The 20,804-nt window shown below is 44.0% G+C and overlaps 1 protein-coding gene across 1 annotated transcript in view; it reads left to right on the plus strand.

Annotated features, from left to right (window-relative positions):
• The window catches only part of TRPM2 (transient receptor potential cation channel subfamily M member 2), a 1,046,990-nt gene extending 1,026,762 nt beyond the window's left edge, over positions 1 to 20,228 (plus strand). Inside the window, exon 36 of the mRNA XM_073646321.1 lies at positions 19,893 to 20,228. Within this exon, the coding sequence (XP_073502422.1) occupies positions 19,893 to 20,018 (126 nt within the window). The 3' untranslated portion in view covers positions 20,019 to 20,228. The remainder of the gene's footprint in view (positions 1 to 19,892) is intronic.
• Positions 20,229 to 20,804: the final 576 nt, after the last annotated feature.

A 20,804-nucleotide genomic window follows, 5' to 3' on the forward strand; every position in this document is an offset into this window, starting at 1 on the left:
GCTGTCAGGGCACTGGCTAACTATGATGACAGCATGACAAGGGGCTGCTGTCCAAGTCTTGCCGTCCCCGCGAGTTGTGCGTCAATCCTCTTTATCTCGAAGTTCCTCCACTGCTTCTGCCTCCTCAACCTCCTCTCGGTCCTCAACCTGCACCCAAAGCCTGTCTGGTCATGCCACAAGCTTTCTAACTGCGCAGAAGGGATCCTGCATACCTCCTTACTATGCTGGCAGCAGGGCTCAACGTCATCAGGCGGTTTTTACTTTGAAATGTGTGGGAAATGTGAGTCACACAGCTGAGGAGCTGTGGTCAGCTCAGGAGAACCAGTTTCATGAATGGTTGTCTCCACTGGACCTGAAACCAGGGAATGCTGTGTGCGTCAATGCTGCAAACCTGGGTGCGGTCCTTCGCCGGGGCAATGTCACACATGTGCCTTGTATGGCTCACGTGTTGAACCTGGTTATCCAGCAATTTTTAGCCCACTATCCCGGACTAGATGGCGTTCTGCAGAAGGCACGGTCGCTGTGTGCTCACTTCCGCCGTTCGCATCCCGCAGCTCAGCGACTTACATCTCTACAGAAGTCATTGGGCCTGCCACTTCACCGGCTAAAATGCGATGTGCCTACCTGATGGAATTCAACTCTGCACATGTTGCAGCGACTGTGGCAGCACCGACAAGCCCTGGTGCAATACGTTCTGACGTATGGCCTGGGCCAACGAGATCCAGAGGTGGGGCAAATCACGCTGGAGGAGTGGTCTCAGATCAGGGACCTATGCACCCTTCTGCACAGTTTTGAAATGGCGACGAAGATGTTTAGTGCTGACGATGCCATTATCAGCATGACTATTCCGGTGATTTACATGCTGGAGCACATGTTAAACAGAATTCGGAGTCAGGTGGTGGCACAAGAGGAGGTGGAGGAAGTAGAGGAGGAGGAGTTGTATGCGGAAGGGCTAACATCTGCAAGGTCCAGACGGTCGTCAGCACCAAGGCGGCAGGCATGTGAGGGTGGGGGAGATGGTTTTACCAGGGCACATGGTAGCAGCCAAACTAGTGAGGAATGTGCAGGAGCCTAGGAAGAAGTGGAGGATGAACTGATGGAAGACTCATCAGATGAGGGAGACCTTGATCACAATTCTGTTGTGCAAGGTTGGGGGGAGAGGGCAGAGGAAGGAAGCATGATTGATACCTCGCCACCAACACAACAGGGACTTGGTTCTCCTGGATGCGCAAGACACATGAGTGCCTTCTTGCTGCACTACCTGCAACATGACCCTCGAATTTGGAGAATTTGAAATAATCCTGACTACTGGCATGCCACACTCTTAGATCCCCGGTACAAAAGTAAATTTGCAGAAATTATTCCTGCCATAGAAAGAGATGCACACATGCAGGAGTATCAGCAGAGACTGTTGCAGAATCTTACATGTGCTTTTCCACAAAACACTAGTGGTGCACGTAGTGAATCTCACAGTTCCAACTTGCCAACCGTGGGACCGTCGAATGTTCAGCACTCAAAACGTAACAGAAACACAGTATCTGCTGGTAACATCAATTTTGCGGAATCATTTCACCACTTTTTTAGCCCATCCTTTGCAAGGCCACAGGAGATAATAAGTCTGACACATAGTCAACGCCTAGAGACGATGGTACAGGTGTATCTCCAAGTAAACATTGAAGCCATGACTGTGTCACTGGACCCTTGCTCTTTTTGGGCTTCCAATCTGGATAAATGGCCGGAGCTCGCCACTTATACCTTGGAGATCTTGTCGTGCCCCGCAGCCAGCGTTCTGTCTGAACGTGTGTTCAGTGCTGCTGGTGGTGTGCTGACAGATAAGCGCACGTGGCTCTCCACTGATAATGTAGACAGACTCACGTTCATAAAGATGAACAAATCATGGATCCGAAATGACTTTTCTACCCCTGTGTCATCCTGGGGAGAGTAAAAGCTTGATGATTTGTTAAAATCACCTCACCAACCGTTTTAAGCTTTCCAATTACTAATCATGTTATCTGTGTCTTGGCTGGAAAATAATTTTGGCCTTGTAGCAGTGTGCAGTACTGATTCTATTAGGCCATCTATACTAAACTCCACCAGATTTAAAATTACTAATCATGTTTATCTGTATCTTGGCTGGAAAATAATTTGGGCCTTGTAGCAGTTTGCAGTACTGATTCCATTAGGCCATCTATACTAAGCTCCACCAGCTTTCAAATTAATAATAATTTTTAGCTGCATCTAGCCCAGAAAATAATTTTGGGGCTCCTAGATGCACAAGACACATGAGTGCCTTCTTGCTGCACTACCTGCAACATGACAATCAGATTGTCAGAATTCGAAATAATCCTGACTACTGGGTTGCCACACTCTTAGATCCCCCACACTCTTCGATCAACCTTTTCATTTTAATAAAGAACAAAAAAATGGTCATTTTTGAAATTATATGCATTAGCAGGTTATTACAAACTGAAATCAAACAGTTTTCAACTCAAAACTTTATTCTAGGTGATGTTACATTTGCACATAGGACCTCTTGTTCGAAAGGAGCTTCTGAACTTTCTCGTCCATTGAATTTGTCAGGTTTTGGATGGTTTCTGCTTCAATTGTTTTGCATGAGGACAGAATACCCTCCCAGAGCTGTTGCTTAGATGTGAACTGCCTCCCACCATTATAGACACTCCTTTAGATGATGCTCCAGAGGTTCTCAATGGGGTTGAGGTCAGGGGAGCATGGGGGTCACACCATAAGTTTGTCCCCTTTTATGCCCATATCAGCCAGATATGCAGATGTGTTATGTGCAGCATGAGACGGTGCATTATCATGCATGAAAATGATCTTACTGCGGAATAGACGGTTCTTCTTCTTGAACCATGGCAGGAAGTGCTGTTTGAGAAACTCCACATACATTATGGAGTTCATCTTTACCCCTTCAGGGATCCTAAAGGGGCCAACAATCTCTCTCCCCATGATTCCAGCTCAAAAAATTACTCCACCTCCTCCTTGTTGGCGCCGTAGCCGTGTTTGCATGGGGTATCCATCAACCAGCCATCCTCCACTCCATCCATCTGGACCATCGAGCGTTGCACGGCACTCATCGGTGAACAAAGCAGTTTTGAAGTCAGTCTTTATGTATTGTTTGGCCCACTGGAGCTGTTTCTGCTTGTGTACAGTGGATAGAGTAGGTCGACAGGATGGCTTACGCACAGCTGCAAACCTCTGAAGGACCCTGTATCTTGTTGTTTGGGGGACGTTGGAGGCACCAGCAGCTTCAAAAACTTGTCTGCTGCTATGACAAGGCTTTTTTGCCGCTGACCTGACGTAATTGGCTGTAGGAAAGAGTCCTCAATTTTCCCTTATCAGCACGCACACGTGTGTACTGTGAATCAGCTACATACTTCTTGATTGTGCGATGATCAGGATGAAGTGTCTTGGCAATGTTGATTGTAGTCATGCCTTGACCTAAACACTCCACAATTTGTTGCTTCTCAGCAGCCGACACATCCTTTTTCTTTCCCATTTTGGCAGAAAATGTAGGCTGCTTAATAATGTGGGACAGCCTTCTTAAGTAGTCTTGACTTTCATTGGACACACCTGCCATACTAATTAGCAAAGGTGTCTGCAATTGCTTACAATGATATAAAGAGCCCTGACACACATCACCATCAATGAGTTTAACTGACTACCAAAAAAAATCTTACCTTATCACTCCTAAACACTTTTTGCATAATAATTTGGAACACAGTATACACGTGCTTTTCCACAAAACACCAGTGGTTCACGCAGTGAATCTTACAGTTCTAACTTGCCAACCGTAGTCTGTATGGAGTTGTTCAATAAAGGGCCCAAAATTAAGATAACATAGATGGGAGAGGTCTCTATGAATACGTATTCCTAAGTATTTGATACCCTGTGAAGGCCAGGCAAAGGGAAAGTTGGACTGGATGGAATCCTGTATGGATTTGGGGAGGGAGACATCGAGGGCCTCAGACTTTGCTGCATTGATTTTAAAATTTGGCCATGTAACAAAGTGATCTATTTCAGCCATAACAGCAGGGATGGATATATTCGATTGAGTGATATATACTAGGACATCATCAGCAAATGCAGAGCACTTGTACTCGGTGCCTCCCACCTCAATTTACCTAATATTGGGGTTATGGCGAATTGATGAGACCAGGTGCTCCATCACTAGGATGTATAAGAGAGGGGACAGAGGATATCCCTTCCTTGTCCCATTGGTGATTATGAAAGGTGATGAAAATGATCCATCTATCTTCAGCCTAGGTGACGTATTGCGATACAGGGTCATGATTTTGGCTATAAAAGGGTCCCCTAGACCCCTACCCCAAGCTTTTTAAGAGAATAATATATGGCGTGCCAGGAGACTGTATGGAATGCTTTCTCAGCATCCAACGAGAGTATCTAATTACAAATTTTTAACTGCATCTAGCCCAGGAAATACTTTGTGCCTAGTAGCAGTGTCTACTAGTCAGCGGATTATTCCAGCTGTTAAGCAAGCTACACCACCTGTAGTTTGGACACTTAATTTTTTCAAAGGAAATGGTTCGGGCCCCCGGGACACTCAGTGAAGAGCATCGGGGAGGCACCCCAAGACACAGGGGCTTGGACTGGCAGTAGGATGCCTTGCGGTAGACCGCCAAGCTCGATCCTTATAAAATCTTTTTAACTGCAGCAGCTTTAGTGGACGCTACTGGAGCTTGAATTACCGCGGCTGCTGGCATGAGACTTGCCCTCCAATAGATCCTTGTAAAAGGATTTAAAGTGTACTCATTCAAATTAGAGAGACAATTTAAATTAAAAAGATTAGACCTGCCTCCACCGCAGGGGGACTCGCTCAACCCACCAGCGGATAGGCACCAGTATTGGGAGAGGGAGGCTGGCCGTCAGGGTCCACCGCAGCTCTGGCACAAACCCGGCGACACGGAGGTCGCACGGGCAGGAACGGACTGGCCGTGTCGGCTTTGCACTGTTTTTGTTTTAGAAGGGCATGACATGCCTATATCTGTGTCTCCCCCTCCTTCTACTCCTCCACCTCTTTAATTTTCACATGACTATATGTACTTGTCACTTTTCCATGTGTTAGTTGTGTCTTCTGAGCAGTTTGTCAGCTTTTGGACACCTTTGAAGGTGTTTTCTATGTGTTTCTATGTGTTTCTGTTTGCCTGCCATTGGTTTTAACGGTGTTCGAAGGTGTTCGTCGAACAGTTTCCAAAGAAATACCACCCCACACCATTACTGACCCACTGCCAAACCGGTCATGCTGAAGGATGTTGCAGGCAGCAAATCCCTCTCCATGGCGTCTCCATACTCTGTCATGTCTGTCACATGTGCTCAGTGTGAACCTGCTTTCATCTGTGAAGAGCACAGGGCGCCAGTGGCGACTTTGCCAGTCCTGGTGTTCTGTGCCAAATGCCAGGCGTACTGCACGGTGTTGGATTTTGAGCACAACCCCCATCTGTGGATTTCGGGCCCTCATACCACCCTCATGGAGACGGCTTCTAACCGTTTGTGCAGACACATGCACATTTGTGGCCTGCTGGAGGTCTTGCAGGGCTCTGGCAGTGCTCCTCCTGTTCCTCCTTGCACAAAGGAGGAGGTAACGGTCCTGCTGCTGGGTTGTTGCCCTCCTATGGCTCCCTCCACATCTCCTGGTATCTTCTCCATGCTCTGGACACTGTGCTGACAGACACAGGTACCCTTCTTGCCACAGCTCACACTGATGTGCCACCCTGGATGAACTGCACTACCTGAGCAACTTCTGTGGGTTGTACTGTAGACACCGCCTCATTCTATTGTACCTCTAGGGGTGAGAGCAGTGGAAAATAGAAAAAGTGACCAAAACAACAGCCAAAAGGGATGAGAACAGAGAAATGGTCTGTGGTCACCACCTGCAGAACCACCCCTTTATAGGGGTTATCTTGCTAATTGTCTATCATTTCTACCAGTTGTCTGTTCCATTTGCACAACAGCAGGAGAAATTGATTCACAATCAGTGTTGCTTCATAACTGGACAGGTAGATTTCACAGAAGTGTTATTGACTTGGAGTTACATTGTGTTATTTAAGTGCTCCCTTTATTTTTTTGAGCAGTGTATGTTGTGGAATACCTATACTAAGTTCAATGGACCCTCTTGCACTATATGCACTGCAGTGTACCGCATACACTGCCTGCCTAACTCCTGCTATCAACACTGAATATATGCAGCTAGATTAGTCCTCAGAAGGACTGTTAGTTCAGATGGATATATACTGTATATATGTTGTGGAATACCTATACTAATTATAAAGAAGCAAATCTCTCCCTGACACAACAGCACCTCTCCCTACTCTGCCTGATTCCGGGGTACACTGTGATGAGCATAGCGGTGCCAGGTCTTATAAAGACCTGATGACGCTGTACGGCCAGCCAATCACTGTAATGCCCACAACCAACATGGCTATGGCATTACAGTGTGTGACAGGCAATCCCTGCATGTTCATTGGCTCTCTAAAGAGCGCCAAACATGCAGGGAGGGGACCCATGTTCCCGCCCGAGCAACCCAGAAATACTCGGCGAGCATCTCGAGCAGTAAGAAAATACTTGCCGAGCTCGTCGAGCACAGTGATGCTCGGGCAAGTACCGAGCGGTGGCGAGCATGTTCGCATATCACTATTAATTACCCTTGTATATTGTAAACATGGCTGGATCATACACTAAAAGTACTATTTACCTTTTGTGTCACCTAGATTATAAGATTGCAAGCAGGTCCTTCACTCCTGTTTAAAATGTAGAATTATGGGTTACTTTGTAATATTAGTTGTTACTTGCACATATACCCTCTCAATTTTGAAACCGCTGTAAAGTTTGTTGGTGCTATGTAAATAAAATGTAGTAACGTACATTGGGTACGGAAAGTATTCAGACCCCTTTTAATTTTTCACTCTTTGTTTCAATGCTGCCATTTGGTAAATTCTAAAAAGTTTTTTTTTTTTCTCATTAAAGTACACTCTGCATCTCATCTTGACTGAAAAAAGCAGAAATGTAGAAATTTTTGCAAATTTATTAAAAAAGAAAAACTGAAATATCACATGGTCATAAGTATTCAGACCCTTTTCTCAGACACTCATATTTAAGTCACATGCTGTCCATTTCCTTGTGATCCTCCTTGAGATGGTTCTACTCCTTCATTGGAGTCCAGCTGTGTTTAATTAAACTGATGGGACTTGATTTGGAAAGGCACACACCTGTCTATATAAGACCTCACAGCTCACAGTGCATGTCAGACCAAATGAGAATCATGAGCTCAGAGGATCTGCCCAAGGACCTCAGAGACAGAATTGTGACAAGGTACAAATCTGGCCAAGGTTACGAAAGAATTTCTCCATTACTCAAGGTTCCTAAAAGCACAGTGGCCTCCATAATCCTTAAATGGAAGAAGCTTGGGACCACCAGAAGTCTTCCTAGACCTGGCCGTCCAGCCAAACTGAGCAATCGTGGAAGAAGAGCTTTTGTGAGAGAGGTAAAGAAGAACCCCAAGATCTCTGTGGCTGAGCTACAGAGATGCAGTAGAGAGATGGGAGAAAGTTTCACAAAGTCAACTATCACTGCAACCCTCTACCAGTTGGACCTTTATGACAGAGTGGCCCGACAGAAGCCTCTCCTCAGTGCAAGACATATGAAAGCCTGCATAGAGTTTGCAAAAACACATGAAGGACTTCCAGACTATGAGAAATAAGATTCTCTGGTCTGATGAGATGAAGATAGAACTTTTTTGTGATAATTCTAAGTGGTATGTGTGGAGAAAACCAGGCACTGCTCATCACCAGCCCAATACAATCCCGACAGTGAAACTTGGTGGTGGCAGCATCATTTGATGGAGGTGTTTTTCAGCTGCAGGGACAGGACGACTGGTTGCAATTGAAGGAAACATGAATGGATGAAAACTGGACTGGATGAAAACCTCTTCCAGAGGGCTCTGGACCTCAGACTTGGCCGAAGTTTCACCTTCCAACAAGACAATGACCCTAAGCACACAGCTAAAATAACAAAGGAGTGGCTTCAGAACAACTCTGTGACCATTCTTGACTGGCCCAGCCAGAGACCTGACCTAAACCCAATTGAGAATCTCTGGAGAGACCTGAAAATGTCTGTCTACCAATGTTCACCATCCAACCTGTCGGAACTGGAGAGAATCTGCAAGGAAGAATGGCAGAGGATCCCCAAATCCAGGTGTGAAAAACTTGTTGCATCATTCCCAAGAAGACTCATGGCTGTACTAGCTCAAAATGGTGCTTCTACTCAATACTGAGCAAAGGGTCTGAATACTTATGACCATGTGATATTTCAGTTTTTCTTTTTCAATAAATTTGCAAAAATTTCTACATTTCTGTTTTTTTCAGTGAAGATGGTGTTCTGAGTGTACTTTAATGAGAAAAAAATTAACTTTTTAGAAATTATCAAATGGCTGCAATAAAACAAAGAGTGAAAAATTAAAAGGGGTCTGAATACTTTCCGCACCCACTCTATATGTCAGTATTAGGTTAGTGCAAATAGTGATATATTGCAATAACATGTGAAATCTCGCTCTTTCACTGCAAATCTAGTGTTGTAGAGTCCCACACAGCATGCAGGTATCCCACAAATTTGAAGTTCATACCTGACTTTTGTTAGAAAGTCAGGTAATTTAGAGGGGCATTAGGGACCCTTGAAAACACTTTTCCTGATAGAAGATATTTATAAAAATAACACATCTGAGGCTTCCCAGTTCTTGCTTAAATAAAAATGGCATCCGTCAACTCATGATAGGTATTATTTATGCTATAGTATTATCCAAATTTATAGTGTGTGAGGCAGTGAGGGGAATTATATGCGAGGGACGGTATGCATCCCCCAGAATGCGCATAGGAGCATATTAAACCCGCTGGAGTGCATTGCAATCACAGGCACAACTGTGGTTGCAGTGCAGAATAAAAGTAAGTTTGGACTTGGTCAAACTATTTGACCAAGGCATATTTAGAAAAACCCGGCATGGGCTTTTATTCTTGGAGTGGACTACAGGATGGCAGTGGGGCGGTCCACTCTCTCCAGCCCAGGTCTTGCATGTTGCTCATGTGCACAGTTTTCATTTAAAAACCTGCAGCAAAGGTTTGGGTGTGTCAGTGGTTTGTTTGCAAGCTGCAGAGCCGGAGGCTCGGTGCATGGCAAGCTTGTGTGAAGGCATAACACAGGCCTGTGAAGGCAAAGCAATGACGCACCTCAGAGCAAGACGGCGGGCCGTCGCTCACGCCAACCAGTTTATACAGACTGTTTAGAGCACCCGGCTGCGATCCGGAGGACACCATTTGCATTTAAGATGTGAGTTTTTGCAAATAAATACATTTAACTTTCCTTGGGTCACTGCCTCATCACCGCACAGTGTGAACACTGCCGCACTACAAGTGATATAAAAATATGAAGTTATGATGGTTATCACTGGAGTAGAGTGGATTTCATTATAATTGACATTCTGCTACAGAACACATTGGTTGTATACACTCCTCAACACAACATTAAAATTGTAACACCAAGAAGGAAAAGTCATGAAATTACGGAAATCATAGGATTGATAGACATTAGTGATGAGCGAGCACTAAAATGCTCGGGTGCTCGTTGTGCAAGTCGAGCAAATTGGAATGCTCGGGTGCTCGACCCGAGCAGCAATCCAAATTTAAGTCTATGTGAAACGCAAGCATTTTTCCGGTGCCCCCCAGCCCCTTCCTGGAGGTCTGCAGGGAGCCTAAAGATTGCCAAAATCTATGAGAACAGTGCTCAGATGACATGGGAACAGGATGGGGAAGACCCCTGGAAGCATCTCTGACTCCCAGGTCATTGCTCTGAATAATGTTGTTAGAGTATTACGCCACTACTACGGTCTCACAATAAAACATACAAAAACAAAACCAAAATGTATTTTCCTGGGAAAAATGTTAAGGAACATCCTTTCTAGGGTAGTGACTTGTATATAAGGCAAAATAAATAACCAAAACCAAAAATGATCTTAAGAGCCAGCAGTCGGCTCTCACTATTGTTAGAGGACCATCAGCTGGCTATGCTTTGTTGTTCTCATTATTAAGGAGTGGCTTTCCTATAGCGTTTTAGCATATGCAGTGACTGCAATGGCTGCCTAAATTTAGGAAAAACCCCAATACCAATTTAAAGACACATAGAGGAGGGCCTCGGTAACAAAATGTTCCCATTATAAAGTAGCGGTTATGCTATATGGTTATTGTGTATGCAGTGACTGCAACAGCTGCCTAAATTTAGGAAAAACCCCAATACCAATTTAAAGACACATAGAGGAGGGCCTCGGTAACAAAATGTTCCCATTATAAAGTAGCGGTTATGCTATATGGTTATTGCGTATGCAGTGACTGCAACAGCTGCCTAAATTTAGGAAAAACCCCAATACCAATTTAAAGAGACATAGAGCAGGGCCTCAGTAAGAAAATGTTCCCATTATAAAGGAGCTGTTCTGCTATACAGTTATTGCATATGCAGTGACTGCAACGGCTGCCTAAATTTTCAACGCATCCAAATACCCCTTTCAAGAAATATAGAGGAGGGCCTCAGTAAAAAAAAATGTTCCCATTATAAAGGAGCGGTCTCCTATTCTGTTCTTGCGAATGCAGTGACTGCAAGGCCTGCCAAAAATTTGGACACACCCCAATGCCCCTTGGAAGAGACGTAGAGGAGGGCCTCTTTAAAAAAATGTTCCCATTATAAAGGAGTGGGTCTTCTATACTTGTATTACCATGCACTAAGTGCATAGGCTGAAAAACATTTACCTCTGGGGGGTATACATAAATATACTGTAAAACAAACATTTCTTACGGCATCATAAACACCCTTAAAAAAATTTAGTGGGTGTTGCATCACGGTCACCCAGGTAATATGGTGGTGGAGGATGAGGAGAAGGAGGAGGACAACAGAAAATAGACAAAATCAGGAAGCGTATTCCCATGTCTGGGTGTGAAGAGGTGCATCGGAATAGACCTCCCAAAAAAAAAAGACACTGGATTTGAGTTTATTTTACACTGCTATCATTTGATGGTGTTGAAAAGTCTGGCCCAATCCAGCCCTTGTTCATTTTTATAAGAGTCAGCCTGTCAGCATTTTCTGTTGACAGGCGGATGCGCCTATCAGTTATAATACCCCGTTCGGCACTAAAAACCCACTCTGACAAGACGCTAGTGGCAGGGCAGGCCAGGACCTCCAAGGTGCAGAGAGCCAGTTCATGCCACGTGTCCATCTTGGATACCCAATAATTATACGGCACAGAGGAATCACGGAGGACGTTGGTACGGTCGGCAAGGTACTCCTTCAGCATCTTCGTAAAATTATCCCTCCTTGTGAGAGTACCCAGCGAATCAGGGCCTGTGCGATGGGAGGGTCTGAGAAAACTCTCCCAGACCTTTGATGGTGTTCCCCTACCTCTGCTAGATGGTATTTGTGTCTCTCTCGCCTGTACTCCTTGATTGTCCAACGAACTGTGACCTCTACCAGCGTTTTCAGATGGGAATTTTTTTAATAATTCCACAACAAGGGCCTTCTGTTACTGCACCATTTTAGCAGACCTGTCTGCCACAGGAATGAGAGATAAAATGTTCTCCTTATAGCGTGGCTCTAGAAGTGTCACCAACCAGTAATGACTGTCAACCAAAATTTGGAGAACGCAAGGGTCACGGAAAAGGCAGCGTAACATGGGAAAGACCGGACATTCAGCATCTCCCACTCACATACCACCTCCTCATCCCTCCCACTATCTGTCGTCATTCCCCAAGGCTCAGTCCTAGGACCCCTGCTCTTCTCCATTAACACCCTTGACCTGGGAAATCTCATAGAGTCTCATGGCTTTCAATACCACCTCTATGCTAATGACACACAGATCTACCTCTCTGGACCCGATATCAACTCCTTACTAACCAGAATCCCGCAATGTCTGTGTGCTATTTCATCATTCTTCTCTGATAGATTTCTAAAACTTAACATGGAAAAAAATGAATTCATCACCTTTCCCCCACCTCACTCAACCACCATCTGACCTATCCATCAAATTTAACAGCTGCTCGCTCTCCCCAGTCCCACAAGCTCACTGCCTCTGGGTAACCCTGGACTCTGATCTCTCCTTCAAACCTCATATCCAAGCCCTTTCCACTTCCTGCCGATTCCAACTCAAAAATATCTCCAGGATCCGCACATTCCTCAGCCAAGACTCTGCAAAAACACTAGTGCATGCTCTCATCATCTCCCGCTTTGACTACTGCAACCTCCTGCTCTGTGGCCTCCCTTCCAACACTCTCCCCCCCCTCCAGTCTATCCTAAACTCTGCTGCCCGACTAATCCATCTATCCCCCTGCTATTCCCCAGCCTCTCCCCTCTATCAATACCTTCACTGGCTCCCCATTGCTCAGGGACTCCAGTTAAAAACCCTAACCCTGGCATACAAAGCCATCCTCAACCTGTCTCCCCCATACACCTGTGACCTAGTCACCCGGTACTTACCTGCAAGCAACCTCTGATCCTCACAAGATCTCCTTCTCTACTCCCCTCGTATCTCCACAATCGCATACAAGATTTCTCCCGTGCATCCCCCCTACTCTGAAACTCTCTACCTCAACATATCAGACTCTCGTCCACCGTGGAAACCTTCAAAAGAAACCTGAAGACCCACCTGTTCCAACAAGCCTACAACCTGTAGTAATCACCGCTCCACCTCATGGCTGCACCCCAGCTCTACCCTCACCTACTGTATCCTCACCCATCCCTTGTAGACTGTGAGCCCTTGCGGGCAGGGTCCTCTCTACTCCTGGACCAGTCACTGACTCGTTCTGTTAAGAGTATTGTAAGTGTTTTTTGCTATGTATACCCCCTTTTTCACATGTAAAGCGCCATGGAATAAATGGCATTATAATAATAAATAATAATAATAATGTGTGCCAACGTGGATGAGACGAAGCTGGGCTGTGTGGAATCACCCTGTATGGTTCCTTGCTCCATCTCATCATGCTCCACCTGCAATGCCTCCACTTTAAGTGAGTAGCGATCATATCAGATGACAGAGAAGCGGGATGGTGATGCCAAATATGGCACCATCGCATCTCACTATCTTGGTGGAGTACTCAAAGTTTTGGAGGACGGCACAGATGTCTGACATCCATGTCCACTCCTGAGCTCTTATGTGCGGAAGCTGACCTGAATACCGACGGACGGTTTTAATCTGGTACTCAACAACTGCCCTGTGCTGCTCACAAATTCTTCCCAACATATGCAACGTTGAGTTCCAATGCGTGGGGACATTGCACACAAATCGGTGAGCTGGAAGCTGCAAACTATACTGAAGCACGGCAATAGTGGCTTAAGCTGTAGCTGACTTTCTAAAATGGGCACACACTCATTGTACTTTGACAAGCAGATTCAGCAGATCTGGGTAGGTTTTAAAAAACTGCTGAACCACTAGGTTGAGCACATGGGCCAGGCATGGTACGTGTGTGAGCTCGCCTCGCTTCAGAGCTGCCACCAGGTTCCAGCCATTGTCACATACGACCATGCCTGGCTGTAGATTCAGCAGTGACAGCCACAGATCTGCCTGCTTTTTTAGAGCTGTCAACAACTCTTTAATGCTGAGCGGTTTGTCACCTAAGCATATTAGCTTCAGCACAGCCTGTTGCTGCTTGGCCAAGGCAGTGCTGCAGTGCTTCCAGCTTCCGACTGATGTGGTCATTTCGAAGATGGAGGATGAAGAGGAGGAGGAGGAGGTGTAAGAGGTGTAGAATTTAAGAGTAATCCTGATTGATCCAGGGCCCGTAATTCTCGGCGTTGGGAGGACGAGTTCCGTCCCTTGGTCCGACTAGGTCACAGCTTCCACTATAGTACACCAGGAGAAATAGTAGTGGCTGGGGACCGAGTACCGAGGGACGGCCGCCACCATCAGGTTGCTGAAAGCTTCCATCTCCACGAGCCTAAAAGGCGACATTTCGAATGCAATCATTCGCAAAATGTGTGAGTTTAGTAATGCAGCTTGTGGGGCGTTAGCTGCATATTTGCGCTTGCGTTCCAAGGACTGGGGTAGGGTCAACTGAACGCTGCACTGGGACAAGGATTTGGACATGGTTGTTGATGGTGGTAGTTGCGAGTTTGCAACGAAAGGTGCAGGGCTGGAAGCATCATCGCATGCACCATGGACAGGGGATTGGCGTGCACGCAAAACAGCAGAAAAAGCAGTAGTGCCACCCACAGACACTGTTTTTGGAGCCTGGTGTTCGGCCCACTTATTCGGGTGCTTTGCTGTCATGTGTCAAGTGCTACGGAATATATTAGCACTTTATAAAAATAAAGATTATTATTATGTGCCTGAGCATGCTGGTTGTGGTCAGGCTGCTAGTTTTGCTGCCCCTGCTGATGCTGGCCTGGCAGAGGTTGCAAATGGCCTTTTAGGGGTTATCTGCAGAGTCTTTAAAAAACAACCAGACTCAGGAAGACATAACAGTTGTACTGGCAACTTTCATCATGTTGATGTTCAGGGGAACTGTTGCCCGCCTTGTATCTGTGGCCACCACACTGCTTTTTCCTGCCTGTTCTGGTGCTACACCTCCCTCCCCCTGTGTGCTGCTGTCCTCTCTCTGCATGTCACCTTGCCAGGTTTGATCAGTGACTTCATTATCCACTACCTCGTTTTCCACTTCTGCACCCTGGTCCTCCTCCTGACTTTCTGGCAGTTGTATCGTCATCCACCTCTTGTGACAATAATTGCACTTTCCCACCGTCGCCTTCATGTGACCGTGGCTGCTCAAATATTTGGGCATCGCTACACGCAATCTCCTCTTACCCCGCTTGAAGCTAGCCGGGCGAGAGGCCAGAATCTATAAATGGAAAAGTGAACAGCTTTTCGGAGTGTCCAAGTGTGGGATCAGTTGTCTCCAGGCACTCGGCACGGTGGAAGGAAGGAGGATCAGGGTGAGGAATATGCGGTCCAGACTCACGGCTACTGAGACTTGACCATGTGGAAGACAGGGTGGTGGTGATGGTGATGGCAAAGTGACTGGAAGCAATATCTGCTATCTAACCAGCAACCTTTTGACACTGATTTGGGTTCAATAGTGGTGTGCTGGGTCCCCTAGTAATTGGGACAGGAAGGTCGGGTGACAAGATGTGGCTGCTTGTTGTGGCACAATTTCAGGTTGCCCACGGCCTCAGCCTCTGTATGTACCATCACCATCACGTCCACTTCCCCGTCACTTGGCACGCACCGTGCCCATTTTAAATGGAGGATATTTTGCATGGTCCCTACAAATGGCTGGATTTGTACCGCAGTTATATGGGATACGTATGACGGACGCCCACGGTTTTAAATACCGGCCTTGTAGTTTCCTATTATTTGTAGTGACCACGTGTCAATAGCTTTACCGACACACTGCTTCCTATTTATAAAAGGTGAATAATATTTTACACGGTCCCTACAAATTGCTATATTTGTACCGCAGTTATATGAGATACGTCTGATGGACACCCACAATTTTAAATACCGGTATTGTACTTTCCTATTATTGACAGCTACCACGTGTCAATAGCTTTACTGACACACTGCTGCCTAACTGTAAAAGGAGGATAATATTTTACACGATCCCTACAAATTGCTGGATTAGTACCGTAGTAATATGGGATCATGTCTGATGATGGAAAAGATCTGGCTGTATTCTACAGTGCTAACAAGCAAATGGAGCAGAAAAATGTTGAACTCTATTACTTTTTAAGAAAATAATCAAGATTAAGAGCAAAAAAAAAAGCCCTGATATCTAGTCCAATGGCTATCTGTAACAGGCAGCAGCAACAGCAGACAGAACGTGCAATGGACACTATTGTGCTGTATATTGTTCACAAATTTCTCTGCCTGCCTAACTCCTGCTATCACCACTGAATATATGCAGCTGGATTAGTCCTCAGAAGGACTGTTAGTTCAGATGGATATGTATCCTGATGTGGAATACCTATACCTAACTATTACACCACCAATTCTGTCCCTCACACAGCAGCACCTCTCCCTACTCTGCCTGTCTGAAGGTTAGACTGTGACAAGCAGAGCATCACCAGCTCTTATATAGACCCGATGATGCTATGCAGCCAGCCAATCACTGTAATGCCACAACCAAGATGGCTACGGCATTACAGTGAGTGGCAGACAATCCCTGCATGTTCATTGGCTCTCTAAAGAGCGCCAAACATGCAGGGCGGGAGCTCAAGCTCAACTTGAGCTCCCGCCCGAGCATCCCGGAAATACTCGCTGAGCATCTCGAGCAGTGAGGTGCTCGGGCAGGTACCGAGCAGTGATGAGCACGCTCGCTCATCACTAATAAACATGTTAATTATATGAAAATTATGAAAAAATGAAGTCAAAATTTTTTAAACATTACAGTTTATTCAGGATTATGAGTTCCACACGTAGAAATATACATGCTTGCAAACTTTGGCATGTTATTACTGAGGTTAGCAATGGTTCTCTGAGGAGTGTTCAGTCAAGCTGAATGAAATTGTACACACAAATCATCAAGATCCACTGCTGGTAGATCCCTGTGCAATTGCCAACTACTGTAATGACATACCATATGTGCTCCATGGGGACACTTCTGGAGACACTGCATGCCATGGTAGCATGTTTAGGCTGTACAAGCTGCTCAAAATAGGATGAGCAACACGTGGCCTGACTTTGTTGTATGGAAAAACAGCTTATGGTACACACTGGAGAAAAGGCCTGACTTCTGGTTCCACGACCAAATCAACGTATTGCTGAGCAGTTAGTATTTTTGGAATGAAGACTAGAGAGGTCTGGCTACTTTACCTTTTGCCATCCCACACCATAATCCTGGGAGTAGGACTAGTTTGACATTCCCTCGTGAAGATCGCTATATCATTGCCCACATGGTTTCCAGAGCAGTCTCTGGCTATTTTTAGACCTATAAAAATAGCTTTGTATCAAAATCTAATACCGAAAAGTAGAGAGGAGTATAACCAGTATCCACTAAGGTGTATATAGAGGTCACCACTCTCAAACAAAAACAGCTAGAGATATAGCTATTGATGAAAAAAGTATATATATATATTTTATTATGCAAGAATAAATAGTGAACAACATATATAAACATACTATATGTGACTAAGGTCAGAGGCTAAACTAGAGGTTAGATGGAGGTGAACAAAAGAAAACAGAGACCATATCCCCAGCAGCAGAACATCCACAACAAGCACATCCAGGTGTGTAGTCAGACGTGCTTGAAGTAACTTTAGTCCCACTTATAAGATAGACACCAGAGCTGTATAATGAAGCTCAAGAGCCACAAGGACATCCAATATAGCGATCCTAAAGATATATGCAAGGTGCTATAAATACAATCAATAAGTACAGATCACATACTGAGATGTATTACCTTGAGACATGGTGATAAATAGTGTGGAGGAACTGCAGCGGGGGAAAGGATAGCGCACCTCAACGCACGTTTCGCCAGCGTGCCTTCGTCTCTGGCTATTATTGCATCCAAGTGGGACTCACTGTTGAAGAGCAAAAAACCTCCATTTCAACCTGCAATCTTGCTCTGCACCATGATAGCCTTTGAGAGCAATCATGTGAGGTCAGTGGAATGCCTGTAGTCGGACATTAGACTTCTAGCCCAATGCTGTGAAAACGCTTTATGATAGTTTGTGCAGACACTGTTTAAAACCATAAGCTTGGTATTTGATGTCTAATTTTACTTCAGTACAGAATGGATCAATCGTGAAACCAGTAATACGGCTATAGTTTGTGAGCCTAAATGTATTCAGTATGGTAAACCAATTTGCAAAAACGTATCCAAGGCTACAAGCCGAAACACATATAGGGATGGGACCTGACGCCATTCCAGCAGGAGGAGATGAACATAGGTATTTTATTTGATTATTTTTATGTCTGTTTCTCTACTATGTGTCACTTGATCATATATATATATTTATATGACATGGTTATAATTATCAAGGGCTTTTAACATCTTTTCATCTATAATAATTTGTTCTGTCTCCTCCTGCTGTATGTGTTGCCTTAGTGTAAACTCACTGTGTCTTTTTATACTTAATAAAGTTTTGATGTGATTATACTTTTTTGGCTATTGGAAAAGTTTTTGTAAATTGATTTACTATTATATCTCCAGATATAGCCCATACATTGCTTATTAATTTGTGCCTGTTATTATCATGTTGGCACTTTGTTTGTCTGGCTGACAATAGGTTGCATGTATTCAGTGTGGCAGAACAATCCTCAGATAACCATTAATAGCCTTATTTATAGCAGCTAAAGTGTGTAAGTGTGTGTTTTTATGCATGTGGCAATCTTACTCAATACTGAATAAATAGAGATGTTTTGAAAATTAGATTTTCATTTTATCATCGTTTGCATTTCATTAACCCCTTAATGACCGGAGCATTTTCCGTTTTTGCGTTTTCGTTTTTTGCTCCCCTTGTTCCTAGAGCCATAACTTTTTTATTTTTTGGTTAATATGGCTGTGTGAGGGCTTATTTTTTTGCGGGATGAGTTGTACTTTTGAATGACATCACTGGTTTTACCATATTGTGTACTGGAAAACAGGAAAAAAATTCCAAGTGCGGTGAAATTGCAAAAAAAAGTGCAATTCCTCTGTTGTTTTTTTTACCACATTCACTGACTGCTAAAACTGACCTGCCATTATTATTCTCCAGGTCATTATGAGTTTGTAAACACCAAACATGTATAGGTTCTTTTTTATTTAAGTGATGAAAAAAAATCCAGTTTGCTTAAAAAAAAAAAATGCGCCATTTTCCGACACTCGTAACATCTCCATTTTTTGGGATCTGGGGCCGGGTGAGGGCTTATTTTTTGCGCACCAAGCTGACATTTTTATTGATATTTTGGGGTAGATCCGATGTTTTGATCGCCTGTTATTGCAGTTTATTGCAGTTTTGCGGCGACCAAAAAAATTTAATTCTGACATTTAGAATTTTTTTCTCTTGATGCTGTTTGCCAATTGGATTAATTCTGTTTTATATTGATATATTCTGAACGCGGCGATACCAAATATGTGTATTTGTGTTTTTTTTATTGTTTTATTTTGAATGGGGCGAAAGGGGGGTGATTTAAGCTTTTATATTTTGTTTTATTTTTTAATATTTTTAAAAACTTTTTTTTGTTTTTTGCTTGCTTCAATAGTCTCCAAGGGAGACTAGAAGCAGCAATTACCTGATCGGCTCTGCTACATACAGGTGATGAGCACATTTGCTCACTTGCTATGAGCGCCAACCACTGGGCGGTGCTCATAGCAATCTGGACATGACAACAACAGGGGTCTCCAGCAGACTCCGGGTTGTCATGTCAACCCATCGGTGACCGGTGATCATGTCACCGATGGGCGGGGTAAGTGATGCACTTCCAGTGCGGCGCTGTTAAATGCCACGGGTGTTAACAGCCGCGGGTGGATCGCGATTCCACCTGTGGCTGTTGCGGGCATATGTCAGCTGTATAAATCAGCTGAATTGTGCTTGGTTTAGTGCGCGCTCAGCGCCGGAGCCTGCGCTGAACCAGGGGTTACGACGTGGTGCGTACTATTACGTGCCACGTCTTAAAGGGGTTAATATGTCTATTGATCTTGTTATTTCTATAATTCTACTACTTTCCCTTCTTGGTGTTGCAATTTTAATAATTTTTCCTATAAAAAAAAGTTTTGAAAAATGCTCCAAATGAATATGAATTAATTTATAGCATGAAGCAAAAAAGATGAGACTATTACATTATAAAAAATGATATTTTGTTTAAATATCTAAAGCTTTTTCATCATCACATTTTTTGTAATGTTTCTTCTCAGAATCTACAAACTCATGAACAAGAAATTGCAGTACGTTGGCAAGTTGTTGACCAGAAGATTCCTCTTTATGCAAATCACAAGGACATACTTCAAAAGGCAGCAGACCACTACAGTGCTTATTATTAACATAGCAAGAATCCAAGTATCTGCTGTTGATTCTTTAGTTCAATGTTCATCTTATTGGTAAATGTTATGTTTCTTACATTGCATTTGTTACAAAGCTTCATACCTGAATTCAAATGCAGAAAATGTACTTAATAAATCTCTGCAACTGAAAATAATATTCATTCATCTGAATATAGTTGTTTTGGCGGAAAGTCATATTAAAGAGAAGTAATCATCAGAAAAGTATCAATGGTTTAAATCACATTTTTTTGCTACATTTATTTAAAAAAATAGCATTTTTTTTCTACGCATTACAATCTGTATTAAAAGTTAAAAATAGAAGTCTTGCAATTTTCATGCTGGCCACTAGTGTTTTTTTAGACTCTAAGGGGGCAATACATAAAAGTGTTTACCCTAGTTTTCTGGAATAAAACACTTTGGAAAGTCATAACATTTTTGAACAACGCAGAGTTATGCTAAAATTAAATGTTTTGATATCTTGATGCCAGTTTTAATCAGCTCCGCCAGAGTGGGTGGAGCTTGGGAGTAGCCATTGTGCAATAGAGCATGTTTACGTCCCACTGTCACATTTGCTTAATGTGGCACATTTCTTATACCAGACAATGTTACTCTAGTCTTTGACTCTGAGTGGAGTAACATTTCTTGTAAGAAGCACGTCACTGATAAAATGCGTCAAATTCATTAAAGCACCATTGCAGCGTTTACGATTATACATTTCTTAGAGATCATGTATGTAACTATAGTACATGTAGGTACATACTCACCACTAGTTGATCTAACCCATTT

Source organism: Phyllobates terribilis, unplaced genomic scaffold (assembly GCF_046119375.1).
Source record: "Phyllobates terribilis strain yellow unplaced genomic scaffold, ASM4611937v1 Scaffold_9__5_contigs__length_417890890, whole genome shotgun sequence".
NCBI classification, from domain to species: Eukaryota; Metazoa; Chordata; class Amphibia; order Anura; family Dendrobatidae; genus Phyllobates; species Phyllobates terribilis.